Genomic DNA, 18,161 nt, shown 5'->3' with positions numbered 1-18,161 from the left:
CCCCTAGAAAAGGGGGGGCCGTCTCACCCCCGAGCCCCCTTGGAGACACCCCCCCTCCCAAAAGCCATGTCCATCCAGCCCTTCCCCCCCAACCTAGCACAAAACGGGGTTCACAAGCCATGGTCGGGGTCCAGGGGGCAGAAATGGATTTTCTTGGCAATAAGCGGACTCTGGGACTCCGGCGCCCCCTACCCCAAACTGAAGCGCTTCCGTGAACACCCCTGTCCTCCGCAGGGGGAGGGGAGCAGGCGGGATCCTGGGTCCCTCATAAGCACTTTGGTTTTACCGCCTGCAACCTCACTGTGCCCGCCCCGCATCATGCCCCAGCCCAGGTCTAGCCGGGCCCACGGGCAGCACTTAGGGGCATCTCTGGCATTTGGGTGGGACCAAGTAGATGCCCCTATAGACCCATTCCTTCACCTTCTTCCTTCCCAGTCCGGATTCCATTCTTTTCACCAGCACCCATCGCCCAAGGGGTACCAAGGGGGGCAAGGGGTGTCCAGTCCAAGCCCACCCCCGCCTCGCCTTCCGCAAAACTGTGAGCAAAAAGCAATAGAAGCCTCGTCCCCGCCCCGCCCCTTTCCGCAGGATTTGCAGTCTGTAGCCTCCTCCATCCCAGCTCCTAGACCTCACGGCTGTCCCCTCCCCCCAGACACCTCCACTGCACAATTCGGGCGGGGTCGTGACCTTCCCTCCCTCCACCCCCTGTGCTTTCCGTATCGTCAGCCCTCCCAGCACCGACCCAGGAGAGGGACGGGCCCCACTGGCCTTTCCCTCCACATCAACTCTTTCTGCTTGACGATGTAGCAACCCCGGCCCCCCACCCACGTCTTCCCCTTTTCCCAGTCCCTGACAATAAAATCTGGATTCGTTGCCCTCCGTCCCCCAGACTCAGACTCTCAATCTTTGCCCGCTGTTTTGGGGAGCAATTCCATCAGAAGGGGTGTGTGTGTGTAAGATGGGGGGTGGGGGGCGGGGAACGGCACACAGGAAAGAGAGCCAGGAGGAGGAGGGGGACGGGAAAACCGAGCTGGGAGGAGGCAAGATTCGAGGCTTGCGCAAAGCGAGCAATACCCATCCCGCTCAGCCCCATTCCGGCCCAGCTCAAGTGTCAACTTGGCCCTGGGGAATCATTTCGAGTCCAGGTCTCAGATTGCAGCCACGGCTGTTGAGAATTCGTCGCAACTCCACCAGGCGGCGACAACGACATGGAAAAGAAAACCGCGGGGCTAAGACGCTCCAGTGCAGTGTCAGCGTCTCGAGGTCCTAGGGAGACAGGTGTCAGACCTGGTCTCAGACAAAGAAAGGATCCAGACTTTTGTGTCTCTAGTGGGAAACCCACGCCAGGGACACTCAAAGCACGGGGAGATGGGAGGAGGGACCTGGGAATCTGAGCTCTAGGCTCTACTCGGCTCCATAAAATAGTGACCTTGCGGTTAGTTCTCAACTTCCCCATCTGCAAAATGAGCAAGTTTGGGTCTCTTAAAAGTTCGTTTGATTTCATGGATCAACGACTAAAGAGCTGGGACCATGCTGTTTACAATGATACTAGAATGCCTTCTCATCTGGTTCCCTAAGCGGTCTGTAGGACAGGAAGGCGCACTTCACTAACTGCCTCTCACATGATGCTGGGGGGAGGGGTCTCTCCATCTTCAGAATTCGGCTCAACCACACACTCCCAAGAGCAGCCAGTGCTTCTGTGACCCATCTCCCTCTAGCCCTGCAGGGCAGCAAGAAGGTCAACAAAAAAGGCCAGACCGGAATCCAGCCTCTACGTGGGCTCATCCTGAGTTGCATCTTCTTTGCTCACTTCCACCTCTCTACCCACTTCCCAGTCTTGCGGAAGAAAGGGGGAGGGAAAGTGGGATGAGGACTGTTAAAGGGGAAGATGAGGGAAAGCGGGCCTCCTGAGTTAGTTACCAAGTGCGGGGTGGGAGTTTGCTATAGGTTCAGAAATAGAATCCAACAAGGAGTTTGAGGGGTTTTGTGTGTGTGTGTGCGTGTGTATTTGTTTTGTTTTCAGGTTGATCTAGCTCAAAAAAGAGCCTGCTGCTGCTGCTAAGTCGCTTCAGTCGTGTCCGACTCTGTGCGACCCCATAGACGGCAGCCCACCAGGCTCCCCCATCCCTGGGATTCTCCAGGCAAGAACACTGAAGTGGGTTGCCATTTCCTTCTCCAATGCATCAAAGTGAAAAGTGAAAGGGAAGTCGCTCAGTCGCATCCGACTCTTAGCGACCCCATGGAGCCTAGAGATCTAGAAATCTGAGGGGCAGAAGTGGCCAGACAGGAAAGTGGGTGGAGAAAAGTAGGGCTGGATCACATGTGGAGAGAGGGGGGTGGGGGCTGGAAGAAATCTGGGTTAGAGGAGCTAGGATATTAGCATATCCCACAGGTACCTCAAATCTGGTATAAAACTGAATTCATTATTTACCCCCTTCCTAAGCCTGCTATGCTTCCCACATTCCCTATCTCATTGATTAAGAGAACCACTTCCACCTGGAAAAGTGGGCATCCTCCTAGTCTTCCCTCCTTCTAACCCTTTTTCCTATGAGTCATTAAATAAATCCTATCTGCCTCTCAATAACCTATGGATCCTGATCATTGTTCTCAATTCCCACAACCACTGTCCTAACCAGGACTGGCTACATCATTTGTGGTGTCCAGTGTGGTAAGTAGTAAGGAAATTTCAGCAAAGAAGCCCATATTTCACTAGTTAAAGCCAAATGAGTAGGACCGGAGGCAAGGGAGGAAGTGGCTGAGGTTGGGTAACTGGGGAGTTTCTTGTTCTTTCAGGCCAGTATAATAGGAGCAGAGCACCTCCTGTTTGAAGCCTGACTGCCCACCAGAAAGGACTGTGCTTTGAGTGAGTTGAACGTTTTCCGCTGAAGAGAGATTTGAAGGCTAGGAGACTCAGGTGAGTACTTTTGCGGTGGATATACTTTTATATTCTCTGTCTCATCTCCCAGGTGGTAAAAACAAACAAACAAACAATAAAAAAAACTGAGGCCTGTTATGTGTGTGTGGCAGAAGGGACTATAGACAGATAGGACTGTTAAGAATACAGAGGAGAGGGGACTCCTGGGTGGTCTTAAAGGACAGGGGAGAGTATCTGGATGGATATTGAAAAGGCTTGGAGATGGGAGTAGACAGAAACTTCATAGATAAAATAGATAAACATTTGGGAAAATCTTTGAGAATGGGAAAGAGGAGGTTGGGGATCTTGGGATGAAAAGGCTTGGGAATGGCTCTGGAGCTCCTGGCACAAACAGTTCAGGTGCCTGGAAGCCCAGAGTTATTCGAGAGATCTGAGTTCAAGGTCACGTTGTGACTGCCTCTTCTCCCCACCCCTCTCAGCTTCCATCATGTGGAACGCTTCTGACGTCAACTTCTCCTGCTACCATGAGTCTGTGCTGGGCTATCGTTACGTGGCAGTTAGCTGGGGAATTGTGGTGGCCGTGACGGGCACGGTGGGCAACGTGCTCACCCTGCTGGCCTTGGCCATCCAGCCCAAGCTCCGAACCCGCTTCAACCTGCTCATCGCCAACCTCACAGTGGCTGATCTGCTCTATTGCACCCTTCTCCAGCCCTTCTCGGTGGACACCTACCTCCACCTGCACTGGCGCACCGGTGCCACCTTCTGCCAGATCTTTGGGTTCCTCCTTTTTGTATCCAACTCTGTCTCCATCCTCACCCTCTGCCTCATCGCCCTGGGGCGCTATCTCCTCATTGCCCACCCTAAGCTCTTTCCCCAAGTTTTCAGTGCCAAGGGCATAGTGCTGGCACTGGTGAGCACCTGGGTGGTGGCTGTGGCCAGCTTCGCTCCCCTCTGGCCAATCTATATCTTGGTGCCCGTAGTCTGCACTTGCAGCTTTGATCGCATCCGAGGCCAGCCCTACACCACCATCCTCATGGGCATCTATTTTGTGGTTGGGCTCAGCAGTGTCGGTGTCTTCTATTGCCTCATCCACCAGCAGGTGAAGCGAGCAGCACAGGCACTGAATCAGTACAAGCTGCGCCAGGCAAGCATCCGTTCCAACCATGTGGCTGGGGCACACGAGGCCGTGCCTGGTCGTTTCCAGGAGCTAGACAGTGGGCTGGCATCAGGAGGACCCAGAGAGGGGATTTCATCTGAGCCAGTCAGTGCTGCCACCACCCAGACCCTGGAAGGAGACTCATCAGAAGTCAGGGACCAGAGCAACAGTAAGGCAGCTAAGCAGATGGCAGAGAAAAACCCTCCAGGAGTGGCTGCCAAGGCCAGGACAACTAAAGGAGCCCAGAGAGCTCAGGACTCTCCATCAGAGTTTGGGAAGGTAACCCGGATGTGTTTTGCTGTGTTTCTCTGCTTCACCCTGAGCTACATCCCTTTCTTGCTACTCAACATCCTGGATGCCAAGGTCCAGGCTCCCCGAGTTGTCCACATGCTCGCTGCCAACCTCACCTGGCTTAATGGCTGCATCAACCCTGTGCTGTACGCAGCCATGAACCGCCAGTTCCGCCAAGCCTACGGCTCCCTCCTGAGACGAGGGCCCCAGAGTTTCCATAGGTTCCATTAAAACTGTGTCCCCAGTCACCAGAATCTGGGATTGTCTCGTCCAGAACTAAGGTGGCCAGCTGTTATAGGAATAGGTGAAAGTGAGATCTGTGGGAATTTTCATGGACAACCACCCCTCAAACTTCCCAAACCCGGCCTCTCCACGCTTCACTCAACATTTCAGCCCTAGGCTGCTCAAGATGCATTATTAATTATTAATAAATGAATTCTATCCTCTTCATGTTCAGGTGTGATCTGTGGGGAAGAAGAAAATAGGCCAGGGTTGGTTTGCAGCTGGAACCTAATAGTTGAGGGTTTGCTGCTGCTGCTGCTAAGTCGCCTCAGTCGTGTCCGACTCTGTGCGACCCCATAGACGGCAGCCCACCAGGCTTCCCCGTCCCTGGGATTCTCCAGGCAAGAACACTGGAGTGGGTTGCCATTTCCTTCTCCAATGCATGAAAGTGAAAAGTGAAAGTGAAGTTGCTCAGTCGTGTCCGACTCTTCGCAACCCCATGGACTGCAGCCTACCAGCCTCCTCCGTCCATGGGATTTTCTAGGCTTTGGCGGGACATAAGTCAGAGCAGGGGCAGGAAGCAGAAACTTGGGACAGCCTTCAGCTGAGGGGTTTCCAGGTATAAATCATGTGAGTTGGTTTAAGAGGATTAGCCTGCCTCTTTTTAAAAAAAAAAAAAATCAATTACCATTAGCTTCCCAGGTGGCGCTAGCAGTAAAGAACCCACTTGCAAATGCAGGAGACATAAGAGACACCGGTTCAATCCCTGGGTCAGGAAGATCCCCTGGAGGAGGGCATGGCAACCCACTCCAGTATTCTTGCCTGGAGAATCCCATGGACAGAGGAGCCTGGCAGGCTACAGTCCATAGGATTGCAAAGAGTCGGACACGACTGAAGAGACTGAGCATGCATGCACACCCTTAGCAGATGCCAGACAACCAATTCTTCTTTTTTTTTTTTTTTAATATTTTTTTATTTGGTTGCCACGGATCTTAGTTGCAGCATAAAGGATCTCTCCTTGCGGTGCTCGGACTCTCTAGCTGTGGTAAGCTCTGCAGCATGTAGGATCTTAGCTCCCTGAACAAGGATCGACCTTGTGTCCCCTGAATTATTACAAGGTGAATTCTTAACCACTGGACCACCAGTAAAGTCCCTATTAGCCTGCCTTTTTGTTTAACTGAAACTCCAATATTTTGGCCACCTGATGCGAAGAGCTGACTCAAATTTGAAAAGACCCTGATGTTGGGAAAGATTGAAGGCAGGAGGAGAAGGGGACAACAGAAAATGAGATGGTTGGATGGCATCACCGACTCAATGGACATGGGTTTGGGTAGACTCCGGGAGTTGGTAATGGACAGGGAGGCCTGGTGTGCTGCCGTTCATGGAGGCGCAAAGAGTCGGACATGACTGAGCAACTGAACTGATTTGTTTAACTTCCCAGAAACGGCCCCCACTCTAGCTACTGCTGCCAGGATGACCCATCACAACAGTTTTTTTTTTTCAACACAAAAAAGTTTTGAAATCCAACTTTGATAGCCACTCCAGTTGAGTCCAGCCCCCTGACCCTTGCTCAGTCCAAAGAGAATGGACATGGGGGAGAACTCCTCTCTCTGTGGAAATGGAACTGAGCTTAACCAAGGCAGTGGCAGGTAGGCATTCTAGCTGCCCTAGCAGGGTCACACTGCTTGGAGTTAATTCACCTGGGTCCTGGCCCCTCCTCTTCCCTCAGACTTGCTCTTCTCATCCTGGGTTACAAAAGTTACAAAAAGACTCTAGTTAAGAAGGCCCAGGGGCCAGGCTAAGGGGAGGTCACACCACTCCCTTCCTCCAGTGTGACGGATATCCTGTCATCCGTGTGCACATGCATGAACTCAAAGCACCTGTGGCCACCAGGTGACGCTGGTTCTCTGTGTTTCCCTTCTGGCTTCCCTGTGAGGACAGAAGGTATTGCAAGACAGGGAGTCCAGAGATACTACCACCCTCCTGGCCAGTAAGGGCAGAGATCCAGGAATCCCCACCCCTCCTTTTTGCCCAAAGTTTAGGAAGAAAAGTGAATAATTAGACACTTATTATTCATGAGATATGTACTGTCTACCTAGCTGGGGTGGGGGGAAAAGAGTGGGCACTGTGGATAGAATGTGAGTCATGTTGATGGTGACACTGCTCTGGCTGCATGTATCCCTTCCCTGCCCATAAGTCCATGGTTTGAGAGAACAATGTCCAGAGAGAAGATGAGAGCAGAAAGAACCATAGTCAGAGTAGACAAATTGATACCCTCACGTTCAACACACCTCCAGGGCCCAAGAGTCCTGCTTCCTAATAAGCAACATGTATTTTTGAGTGTCCTCCTTCGACAAAAATCACAGCAGCCTGTACTGAATCAAGTTCAGGTGACTGAGCTGGGGGTCCAGACAGGTAGGGGTGAACAGCAAGACCAATAAAGATCATTGGTCTGGGAGTATAGATACCAGGGCTCAAGTCAAGGCTCTCTGATAATTTGTTCTGTGAATTGGAGCAGGAACCTGAGTCATCTTGGACCTCAGGTTTTATCATCTGTACAAAGATGCAAGTGGGGATGCACTCTTACCATGCACCTTATACTGTCCTAAATCCTGTAAATATATTATTTTGCGTAATCTTCACAAAATTTACCATAAGGTATCTATTATAATGAGCTTCCCAGGTGGTGCCAGTGGTAAAGAATCCACCTGCCAATGCAGGAGATGTAAGAGACTCGAGTTCGATCCCCGGGTCAGGAAGATCCCCTGGAGGAGGAAATGGCACCCCACTTCAGTATTCTTCCTGGAAAACCCCATGTACAGAGGAGCCTGGTGGGCTACAGTCCACGGGAGTCACAAAGAGTTGGACACGACTGAGCATCTGAGCATAACTATTATAATCTTTTGCTTAAAAAATAAATAAATAATGCACAAATAGGGCAAGCCATTTGTCTAAAGTCTAAGGGTTAGTAAGTGATATGATCATGATTTGAGAACTGAAAGTCTGACTTTAGTACCAGTCTACATGTCTAACCACAGTAAGACCGAAACTTTTCTATAACTAGAATCAAGTGATCAGATGACCCCTAAAAATCCTTCCTGCTCAGACCTTCTAAGATTCTCAAAGTTGAGAGTTCTCTGCAGGGGTTGTAAAAGGCTCCACTTTTCATTCTTTGAAGGCGATTCAAAAGCTTTGGCAAGTAGAAATGAGCAGCAATAAGGATTGAAGTTAGACCTCATGAGGGACTTCCCAATCCTCAGTCACTGGAAAAAATGACTCAAGAGGACACGGGAAACCCTAGAGTCTGAGACCAAACGGGACACATCATAGCGAGAAAGTAACCCCCTCCTCTCTCACCCTCAACAGCCCCACACATATACCCCACCCCTAATCTCCATAGGCGCTGAGTGAGCGGAAAAGAGAAGGAAGATTATGCCTCAGGCTCGTTCTCTCTCTTGCGTGTGTGCACGGCGCGCGTGTCCACGCACGAGGTCCCTCGTGGTGCGGAGCTCACGCGTATCTCGGGCAAGTGTATGCATTTGTCTTGGGGAACTGTTTCACGGGGGCCCTCCTGAGGGTGTCAGTGTCGGTCTCTCTTTTTTCTTTATCTCTGTCAGTCTCCCGCCGGAGCCCCAGCTCTATCGCTGACTTTCTGACGCTATCTCTCAAGGCTTCTCTTTGTCTCTCTCCATCTGTCCGTCTCTCCTCTACGCTGTCTTCAGCGCTTGTACCTCCGTTATCGCCCTTTTTTCTCCGCAGCTCTTTCTCTCGCGCCTGCACCCCGCCCGCTCTCCCCCGCCCGCTCTCCCCCGCCCCCTCCCCTATCCCCAGCCCCTGCAGCTCTCGCTCGTACGCACACTCTCTCTCTTTCTCTGTCTCTTACAGGCAGATTTATGGTCAGCCCAGGGCCTTTCATTGGCCAAGCGCTGACAGGACTTGATTTAACGCCGCCTCTCATTGGCTGATCTTGACAGGCCGATTTACGAGTCACTCTACCATTGGCCAAACCGCCTTAGCTCTGATTTATGGCTCAGTGGCGGCGGGGAGAGGGGGGCGCTGCTTGGGGAGTGAGGACGCCCCTCCCCTCTGTACCGCTTCCGTCTCCCTCTCCCCTGCTTTTTCTCTCCTTGCTCTCCCTCCCCTCCTGGAACCGCATTCCCTATACCTATTCCTCAAGCTTTCTCCTCCTCTTTCATCCATTGGGAGAGGAAAATGGGGTGTGGTGGTGGTAGTAACTGAAGCAGATGAGGGGGTCTGAAGGGGTAAATAGGACCTGAGGAATCCGCTGGGTAGGATGGGGTACAGTAGGGAGAGAAAAGGAGTTTGGAGAGGGAGAGAGAATCCTGAGCTGAAGGGGAAACTGAGGAGACGAAGTGAGTGACAGAGGAAAAGGAAGACTGAGGAGAAAGGAAGGCCGAAGGAGAGAAAGGGAGGGTGTGAGAAGACTGAAAAGGGCGCGTTTGAGGGAGCTAATGGGCAGAAGCGGGGAGATGGGGGCACAGAGGGGGACTTTTCTCTTCAAACCTCACTATCCAGACAGAACAAGAGATGAAAATTTTCTCTTCAAACCTCACTATCCAGACAGAACAAGAGATGAAAATTTCCTCTTCAGACAATGGTTCTGAAAAGGGAGAGACTTGGAGGAGCAAAGGCGTAGAGAAAAGCGCAGCAGAGAGGCAAGAGGGGCGCAGGAAAGAACTAGAAGGTAATAGCAAGGAAAGAGGGATGGAGAACTAATCGAGAAGACAGAACTAAGTTTGGTTTTTATTTCGGGGCGGGGAGTGAGAAAAGGCTAATTCCTAGAGGAAATATTGAGAGCCGCAACTCCTCCTCTCAACGAAGACCCACAGGCGTCAGCCTGGGGATAAGTCAGACACCGCCCCCAGGAGATGTTCGGTTTCCTCAAGGCTGCAGTAGGCTCCCCTTCCCCACACCTCACTCCTCCCCTTGCCCACCTCCCCAGTTAAATTTATGAGTTCAGGGCTGGCCTTCAGGAATTAGGAATATTTATGCTTCTTTGAGAGTGAGGTTTGGAAGGTGATAAATAAGGGGCCGTTGGTGGGGGGTGCAGCTGGGGGCTCCTATTTTTAGAGTGGCCACTTTCCCAAGCCCCCCCCCATCTACCAGTTCTCTCTCATCCTGAGCCAGAGAAGGGAACACTGAGTGAGGTGGGGAGTGGGTTTCAGATATCAGGAAGGGGCTTTGACTATCCTGGAAAGCCCCTCAGAGGACTGCAGAGCTTTGCAGCAGAAAGGATTGAAGGCTGATGGGGGAGGAACTTTCCAATCATCCTGGCATTCTTATAGCCGCTGGAGTGCAGTTACAGCATTTTCTGTAGAAGATGGAGAGAAATGGGGAGAAGCCAGTTTCCCCTGTTACCCCCTAAACTCAGTTGCTGAGGAATAAAAAAGAGGAGCCAGTAAATGTGGAGGCAGATTTCTCTGGCTTGTCATTTCCCTCACAGAGAGAGGAAGATTTGAAATGCCACCCCACCACCACCACCACAGCCTGGGTCCCTGGGAAAGGAGGCCAGGAATGTGGGGCTCAGGGCATCTCCTAGGAGTCTCAGCCTATCCACCCCCGCTGCTGGCTGAGAATTAAAAACAGCCAGTAATTCAGGATACCCCTTGCCCTGGGCCTCCAGGAAATGAGAGAGGGAGAGAGGATCTTCCCTGTGGATCTACATGACTTCTCCAGCCCTCAGCTTTAGGAGCCATGTCTGTGACTCTCAGCTCAACTGGAGGGCTTTCTCTGGGCTTGGGGAGGTAGTGAACAAAGATGGGGGTCCCTGATATAGAGGAACCTAAAGAGAGCAGAGGGAGCTAGGGAAGAGCTGCCCCCTCCCTCCACATGTGCACAGTGGGCCTCCCATCCACTCTGGCCTCAGCAAGGATGGCTGCACATAAACACACACACGCCCCCCCAGACTGTGCTGCCTGGAGTGGGAGAAGGGAGGGAGAGAAAGGTCTAGACTGGCCCTTTAAGAGCCACTTAGGGTCAGAAAGCCTGGGCTACAGAGAGGGGAAGGAGCTGATGTCAGAAGACGGATGGGCAGCAAGATGGGGATTGATGCTAATGGGGGAGTTAAAGCTAAGTACCCAGACACTCAGAGGGCAGAACTGCAGATCTGTCTTCCTTATGCTTACCCCCCTTCCCCAAACCAGGGCTGTAAATCTGCCTTCTCAATTGGGGGAAGGGGGAGCCAGGAGAAACGAGATGCTGGAGATGCTCACTTCTCCCTTTTCCTATTTTTTTCCTTACCCTGTGCAAATCCTCCCACCCACCCACCCCTGCCCCGCCATTCTTGAGGCCTTTCCCAGTCTCTGCTCCCAACCCATGAGCCTTTCCCACTGAAATTTCCAAATTTGGGCTTTCCATTGAGAATTAAGAGGATGGTTTCAGCTTGCAGAATTTAAAAAGAAACCACGAGATGGTCTCCTTCATCAGCCCCTGGGTAGGAATGGTTTGGTGGGGCTGTGTTGAGAGACTGGTAGACAGACAAGAAGCTCCCAGTTGCTTTGGTTTCTCTTCCCTCCATCCCTTTTTCACTTGGAGGTAATTCATCCGAGCATCCTTCTCCTGAAACAGTGGGGTGAAGGCAGAAAGCAGGATGTCAGGGAGGGGGAACCAGGAGTTGGAAGTGGTGCAGCTTCAGAGTTGGGTTTTTGGAGGCCTCTGACATGCTGAGATTCTGGAGGGCTAGTGGGGCTCCAAGGGCGGCTAGGGAAGCTGCAGGAGCTGTCCACTGAAAGATATATGGTCTAGTTTCTCGGAAACTCCTGGATCACACCATTCCCTCTCCTTGAGCACACACCCTGCCTGCTGAGTAGAGACAATTTCGGGCCAATAGTCTATTTACTGTAAAGGCAGGGTCCAGCTGCTCCCCATCCTCTCAGTAGGCAGTGGGGGATCTCAGGGAGGCAGGTCTTCTCAAAGGGACTGGAGCTAGCAAGTGTTAATTGCTCAGTCGTGTCCGACTCTGACTCTTTAGACTATAGCCCACCAGGCTCGTCCATAGAATTCTCCTGGCAAGAATACTGGAGTGGGTTGCCATTCCCTTCTCCAGGGGATCTTCCAGACCCAGAGACTGAACCCAGGTCTCCTGCTTTGCAGGCAGATTCTTTACTATCTGAGCCATCAGGAGCTAGTTACTCTTGGGGAATATTATTTCTTCCTTTGATTTCAGGTGAGATGGTATCTTCCATCTTTCAAGATCTACAGTCACCTTTATTCCCTCTTTGCTGGCAATCAGGGCCTGTTCTGGAGAAGTCCCTCTAGATTGGGGGATACGTCTCCATCTCATTTCATCTGTTGCATTACTAAACCTGAACTCCTTTCTAGTCCAGGAAATAATAGGAACCTGATTGCTGCCTGGTTTCCAGATCCTCCCCAGTATCCATAAGACATCCATCTCCCGTCTTCTCTTCTCCCAGGTTGTTCTTCAAGGTCCTAAAATCACCTGAGGCCATCCTCTCTTTCCTCAATCTTCAAGAACAAAGGAGAAAGCAAGGTTTGAGTAGGGGAAAGGGTGAGGGGGCGAGAGTTGTGAGCAGGAGCCACTAGAACCCAGGCTTTCCACCTTCCAGCATCTGGCCAAGCACTCCCTCCCATCCAGGGAGGTCAGCCATTGCCCTCAGCCCTGGTCTCTGGCTGCTTCTCTATCCCGGTAATAAATCCTGTCTTTGTCTCCCCTCCAACCCAGGCCCCAGGCGGCTGGGGGTCAGGGGCTGGGGGAGGGGTCAGTGTGGAGGAGGGAGAGATACAAGGAGAGTGGGAGGAGAAGATGGACAGGAGCAGCTGGTGAGCAGGCATGGGGGTGGGCAGTGAGGTGATGGGGCCTCTTGATGCTACAGATCCTAACTGCACATTCCAGCAGGCCTGCATTCCAAGTGAAAAAGCCTGGATTCCTTGGAATCCTGGAAATACCTTGGGGATGGCTCCTGGAGCATCAGGAATACTGGTTGAGGGGTGTATAGGTATGGGGTGCCTCAAGGAAGGAGGCAGCTGAAAGAAATAGGAGAATAATATTGTGGGGATCATCTCTACCCTCACCAGACACCCCTCTACGCCTGTGCCCTGCACTCAGGCACACAGACGGACAGACAGACACACATGCACGCATACACAAGATTTATGGCCCAGCAGTGTGAGGGGGCCCAGGAGGGCCAGGCTGCTCCTTGCCTGGCCCCTCCCTAGCTGCCTTCTCTTGCTATGACTTTCCTGTCTCCATCTTTCCATTCCCCCTGCTCCCAGCTTTGCTCTCTTTGTGTGGGTTTCTCTTATGCACTTTGCTATGCTGGCTTGCTGCTAACCCTCAACTCTCTTTGTGTCGCAGTCTTTTTCTCTTTCCATCTTTCTGTCCCATTCCTTCCACCTCTCCTACTTCCTTGGACCCTTCATCTGCCTGTCCTGCCTCTGCTGTTCTTCAACTCAGCCATCCTTTACCCAACCCCCACCTCAGAGCTCTCTGTCTGGCCCAGGGGGACTGTCAGATTGCAAAGAGGGATGGAAAGGAGAAATGAGTGACTTTGTATGAGTCTCTGCTTTGGTAGGAGGTCTGGGATCATATTGTGTTGTGATATGGGATGGATGGAGTTGGGAGAGGCCAGGTGACTGGGAGGGAAATTCAACAAATTGAAGAGGGTGAAATGGGAGGGAAGAGAGATTAATAGAAAAAAGATACTGAAGGGCAAACACTGAAGAGAGAAGGGTAAGGACTAAGGGTTCCCTTTAAGTGTGTTTTGGATAAGTCTGAAGGGGAGGAGCTGAAGGGCATTTACTGAGTCATATTGAGACACAGATCCAGACAAGATCTGGAGACCCAGCCGGAGACGTGATGTGATATCTACCAGGCAGCCACAATTCTGAGCTCTCCTGCCTACCTGGGGAGGTCTCACAGACCTCTGCAGTAAGTCTTGGAGTGCTAGTTCTCTCCCCGCTCACCCCCTCCTCCCCTCCCCACCTCACCAGTGAGAATGACATCAGCTCTGGCTGCCACTGTCCTCAGCCAAGCTGATGTACTCTCCCATGGGTGAAAAAGAGGCCAGTCACCTCTGCCCCACCCATTCATTCTCCAGTCCAGGAGCTGAAGCTTACCAGCTGAAGCTGAAGCCAGCACCCCGGGGTTGGGAGCAGGAGGAGGCTGTACCAGTTGGAAAAAAGTGGGAGCATGGGCACCAGGGGGAGAGCTAGGAACTGGAGGGGGCACTGAGGAAGAGGGGCTGCAGCACTAAATCACCCTGTAGGGGGGCTCCCTCTGCCTGAGCTCAGTGGGGTGGGGAAAGGATAGACATTTGGGGAGGAGGGAGAGAAGAATAGGGAATCGCCACATCTGGCAGGCAGGTGTCTGGCACTATTCAGGCTCTAGTCACTTTCCCAGCCAAAGGGGAGGAGGGGGAGACAGGAGGGAGGAGGGGTTCCCAGGATCCCCTGGGGAAGAGGGAAAGGCTCACAAACAGAGACAGAGGCCCAGAATCAGACAGAGAAAGACCAAGGGAAGGAGAGAATCAGACCCTACTCCTCAGTCTCTGCTTCAGTCAGTGTTGGGGGAGGGCTTGCTCATTGTCCTGAAAAAGCATTGTTGGCCAGAGGACTGTGTAGGCCAGGGCACCAGAGTTCCATTCCTAGTGCAAAACAGAAGGCAGGAAAAGTTCACAGCAGGCCAGGCTGGGAAAACAAGCTCAGAGAATTCCAAGTTTGAGAACTGGATAGAACAGTACTCTCCACACCATTGCTGATCTCATGCATATTCAGTCGTGTCTGGCAGCCCCCAACTCCAGCAGGGTCCATGTTGGGTGATGAGTAGGAGGTTTAGGGTGAAAGTCGCTCAGTTGTGTCCAACTCTTTGGGACCCCACGGACAATTCTCCAGGCTCTTTGCAACCCCAGAGACAATTCTCCAGGCCAGAATACTAGAGTGGATAGCCCTTCCCTTCTCCAGGGGACCTTACCAACCCAGGGATCAAACCCAGGTCTCCCACATTGCAGGTGGGCTCTTTACCAGCTGAGCCACAAGGGAAGCCCGGAGGATTAGGGTGGTAACTTTAATGCCTGAACACTGCTTTCCCCCCAGCTTAGATGGGCAAGACAAAAATCCCTAGCCTTAATCCAGCCCCCTGTACCCCAACTCTCAGTGCAGGATTGCAGAGTGCTATACCCAAGCATTTTTTTCTTCCCTCTTTGCTGAGGGGGACCCCGGGCCCTGGGGTCCCACAGTGGCTGAGCTGAATTGCTAGATTCTCGAAGAGCAGGCAAGACGACACCTCTATGTTTCAGGCATCATTGATGCTGGAGAGGCTTCTCCCTCTGGTTACCTTCCTTCCCTCAACCTTTCCTGTCTCTGTTGCCTAATCCTGAAGTTACAGGCCCATCTCATGAGCAGTAGAGGTGACTGCAGAGACCCTTAAAATTGCAGTGCAGAGAAGGGCTCCCCACACTCCACCCCCCCTTCAAATCCTGCAGAGGAAGGGGGAAAGAAAACCAAAGCATTCTCCTGTCGCCGAGGCAACCATAAAACCCCCAGCTAAATCCATCTTGTGAGCTCACCGCCCCATTAAGATGCAGGGCCAGGCTCTGCGCCAGCCCAGCCACATTCATTTGTGCGAATAAAGGTGGAGGAGGGGGTGGGGAGCAGGCTCTGGAGGGATGGGGAAATGGCGAGGAGAGGTTATTTACACCACCGTCCTGACCTTCTGGAGCAGTGCTGGCTCCGATAAATAACCCGCTCAGCGCCATTTCGGAGCGGGAGAGGGAGGTGCAGGAAGGGAGCCGGGGCTGCAGGCGAGCCCCCACGCAGGTGCGCGTCTCCGGGTTACTAATGGCTGAGGCGGGAGCAGGCAGCTGGCTTTGGGGGTGGCGGGGGGAGCACTCCATTCCCTGGGACTCCCACTGAGAAAATACCATCCCCACCCCACCCCTGGCGCCAATTTCCAGGAGAGTGGACCGAGAGATGCCAAGGAGGCAAACAGCCCCGTAAATTAGGGATGGGGGCGCAGAATGCTGGGGAGTCTCTGAGGTAGGAAGGAAGAAATATTATAAGATGGGGAGCAAGGGGGGGTGGCGTTTAGAGGAACAGGAGCAGCTGCCAAAAAGAGAGGAAGGGGAACACAAACATCACACAAAGGCAGTTTGGAAAAAGAAATGTTTTATTCCTCTTTGCACAGAGCAGTATATGAAGGTGGCTACCATCCTGACTCCACGTATCTCTTACACAGAAATGCCCCCTCACGGATGGATGCCCAGTTATCCGCCCACACTCTTGGAGAATTGGCAGTTAGTCGGTGGGGCAGAACTCAAAGTCTCAGGAAGATTTCTTGAGACGTTTTTTGTGGAAAGTTCTGGGTCGGGGGAGAGATGAGACGAAACAGTGGCTGTTCCTTCCTCTGTCTTCCTGGGGGAATCCAAATCCCCAGGGTTTTCTGAAAAAAGGCACCTCTCTCAGTGACCGAGGGAGGGGAGGCGCCCAGGCCTACTGCCTGGATGTAAGGCTGAGGCAGAGAGAGGACAGGGTTAAGCAGAAGACAGAGACTGCAGACCCAAGGCAGAGGAGTGAAATGCATGTGGGGGAGAGAAGGGGCTGAGAGAGCCCAGAGGCCCAAGTCATAAATTCCACCCTGTCCCTGTTCTGAGCAGAAACTCTCCTTCCCAAGACTAGAATGGAGTTTTAGTTCAGGGACTGGCTTTGCTCCAGGGCACAGAGAGAACAAGCCAGGCGGAGATCCCACGGGTAGTGAAGGTGGAGAGTTAAGGTACTGGCCCAAAAGACAGACCCTCCCACAACGGACACTCACAGACCACAGCAGTCTTGAAGTTACAAGCCAGGATCGGGGTAAAAAAAAACTCAGCTGTGTTTGAAATAAAGAATTTTATAGGCCCTCTCCAATAAAATTTAAATCACTGCTTCTTCCACGCTGTCCCCTGCCTATGAGTTGTTCCCAGTCTTTTTTCCCAAGGCTGGAGACCTGGGCAGTAAGAAGAAATGGGAGAAAATACCAAGCCCAGCCGGGCTGCGGCAGAGACCTGATATGCCTCTCCCCACCCTCACTCATTCTATAGAAAAGAATTCCCTTTCCCTCCCCTTGCTGGACATATGTGTTCGGATAGAGGCAAAGGGAGGAAAACACTCAGCACATTCTTTCTCCTGCTTTGAAGCGTAGCTGCAGCAAAGGGCACAGAAATGGAGGAGAAAATACAGGGGAGCCTAATCCAGGGGAGAAAGGAAGAGGGTGCTGCCCCTGCCCATGCCCAAATCCACTGAGAGCCTGATGGACTCCCAGAACTGCCAAAAGCAGGGAGAAGGAACGGGAAGTGCATATGGGTTTGGGGTGGGAATGAGGAGGCAACAACAGACGGGATGGAGATTTAAGGATCCCTGTGATCCCCGAGATGACCCTGAGAGCATCATTTGGGGGACTGCATGACAAGTCACAGCCGACGTGGATTTTTTGAGGGGGTGAGGAGCCAGGAACAGTGGGGTCTTCACCGAAGGAGGGACCACTTGATCTGTTCTTTGGCTGACTGTAGCACCTGCAGGGACAAGGGCGGCATTGAGGGGCTTGCTGAGGGGCAGGGTGGGGGTGGGGATGGGGCTCTCCTTCCCCTCACTTGCCTTCCCTGTCCTTAGAAGATTGGCAAATAGAAAATCCCCAAGGGTAGAGGGATGGGAAGAAGCTCTCTAAGGCCCTAGAGGACTGTCAGTTTGGGAAATTCCAAAAAAATTCAAGTCCACTGGGGGGATGAAGAGAGAAGAGGTATACCTGGGAGGAAAGAAAAAACTGGGGGTTACTGGATACATGTTAAAAGGAGGGGGGTTGCCACATCCAGATGGACTTCTTGGTGAGAATTCCAAGTGGGTAGAAAACAGAATCCCTCCCTGCCCCTCCCCCTCGCCCCCATCAGGTAGACAATCTATCTGCAAAGTAGCAAGATGGATCTGCAAAACCTGCATGCATATTCTAGAGTATGCATTGCCAGCTTAGCCCTCATTTGAATAATAAGAGAAAGAAAGAGTGTGTGTGTGCATGCACACAGACCATCTGCTTAAGGCAAGCCTCTGCTGGGGAATAAATCACTGAATGAGGCATCAGGCAGGGAGGGTTTGAAGGGTGCAGAGCAAGGCTGACAGCCACTGCTCATAGGAAAAGTGGGATGGGAGTTGGGATGGGTAGGAAGCACTGGGCTGTATGAGCCATGAGCCCCAGTTCTCGGGATTAAGTGGGAGCCAAAGAAGATGTGTCTTCAGTCTCTAGTCTGCTGAGTTCAGGCCTGGTGGGCTGGGGTGGAATGCTACGCTGGCCTCTTTAGTGACCCGGTCCCTCTGGAGAGGAGGAAAGAAGAAAGTCATACCTGAGACACGGTCTGCTCCGTAAGGGGTACATCTTCTCCCTACAGCACAGAGAGACAAGCGTTCAGCGTGGAAAAAAGCTGGAGTGAGACCTGACTGAGGTTGGGCAGTGAGGAAGGAAGAGGTAGTCCTTTAAACTGAAGTGACGGGCACATGCCCTAACCTTCTCAGTCCCTCCTAGGGACTAGTTAGTGCAGCTACAATTTTACTTGGCTAGCCACAATTTTACTTGGCCAGAGGGACTGTGAGCAAAAAAAAAAAAAAAAAAAAAAGGGA

At 52.3% G+C, this 18,161-nt stretch overlaps 2 protein-coding genes across 3 annotated transcripts in view; one reads left to right on the top strand and one right to left on the bottom strand.

Moving 5' to 3' along the window:
- Window positions 1-2,828: 2,828 nt before the first annotated feature.
- GPR84 (G protein-coupled receptor 84) lies at window positions 2,829-4,772 on the top strand. The gene is made up of 2 exons (XM_010857982.1): window positions 2,829-2,914; window positions 3,355-4,772. The coding sequence occupies exon 2, from the start codon at window positions 3,363-3,365 to the stop codon at window positions 4,551-4,553; it is 1,191 nt and encodes a 396-aa protein (XP_010856284.1). The 5' UTR covers window positions 2,829-2,914; window positions 3,355-3,362; the 3' UTR covers window positions 4,554-4,772.
- A 10,897-nt stretch (window positions 4,773-15,669) lies between these two features.
- Window positions 15,670-18,161, bottom strand: part of COPZ1 (coatomer protein complex, subunit zeta 1) — a 19,429-nt gene continuing 16,937 nt past the window's right edge. The window contains exons 8-9 of one of the 2 annotated variants that reach the window (XM_010857981.1): window positions 17,888-17,926; window positions 15,670-17,068 (exon numbers count right to left, since the gene is read on the bottom strand). In XM_010857981.1, coding sequence (XP_010856283.1) covers window positions 17,021-17,068; window positions 17,888-17,926 — 87 coding nt within the window. In that variant the 3' untranslated portion in view covers window positions 15,670-17,020. Of the gene's footprint in view, window positions 17,069-17,129; window positions 17,299-17,887; window positions 17,927-18,161 lie in introns of those variants that run through there. The other variant, XM_010857980.1, reaches the window with a different exon arrangement.

Source organism: Bison bison, unplaced genomic scaffold (assembly GCF_000754665.1).
Source record: "Bison bison bison isolate TAMUID 2011002044 unplaced genomic scaffold, Bison_UMD1.0 scf7180017864383, whole genome shotgun sequence".
Lineage (NCBI taxonomy): Eukaryota > Metazoa > Chordata > Mammalia > Artiodactyla > Bovidae > Bison > Bison bison.
Note: the sequence above shows the minus strand (reverse complement) of the source record. Positions and strands in the feature narration are given on the sequence as shown.

What these genes read in the sequence shown, in the direction of transcription:
- GPR84 (XM_010857982.1), top strand. Translation starts at nt 3,363, where the DNA reads ATGTGGAACGCTTCTGACGTCAACTTCTCCTGCTACCATGAGTCTGTG.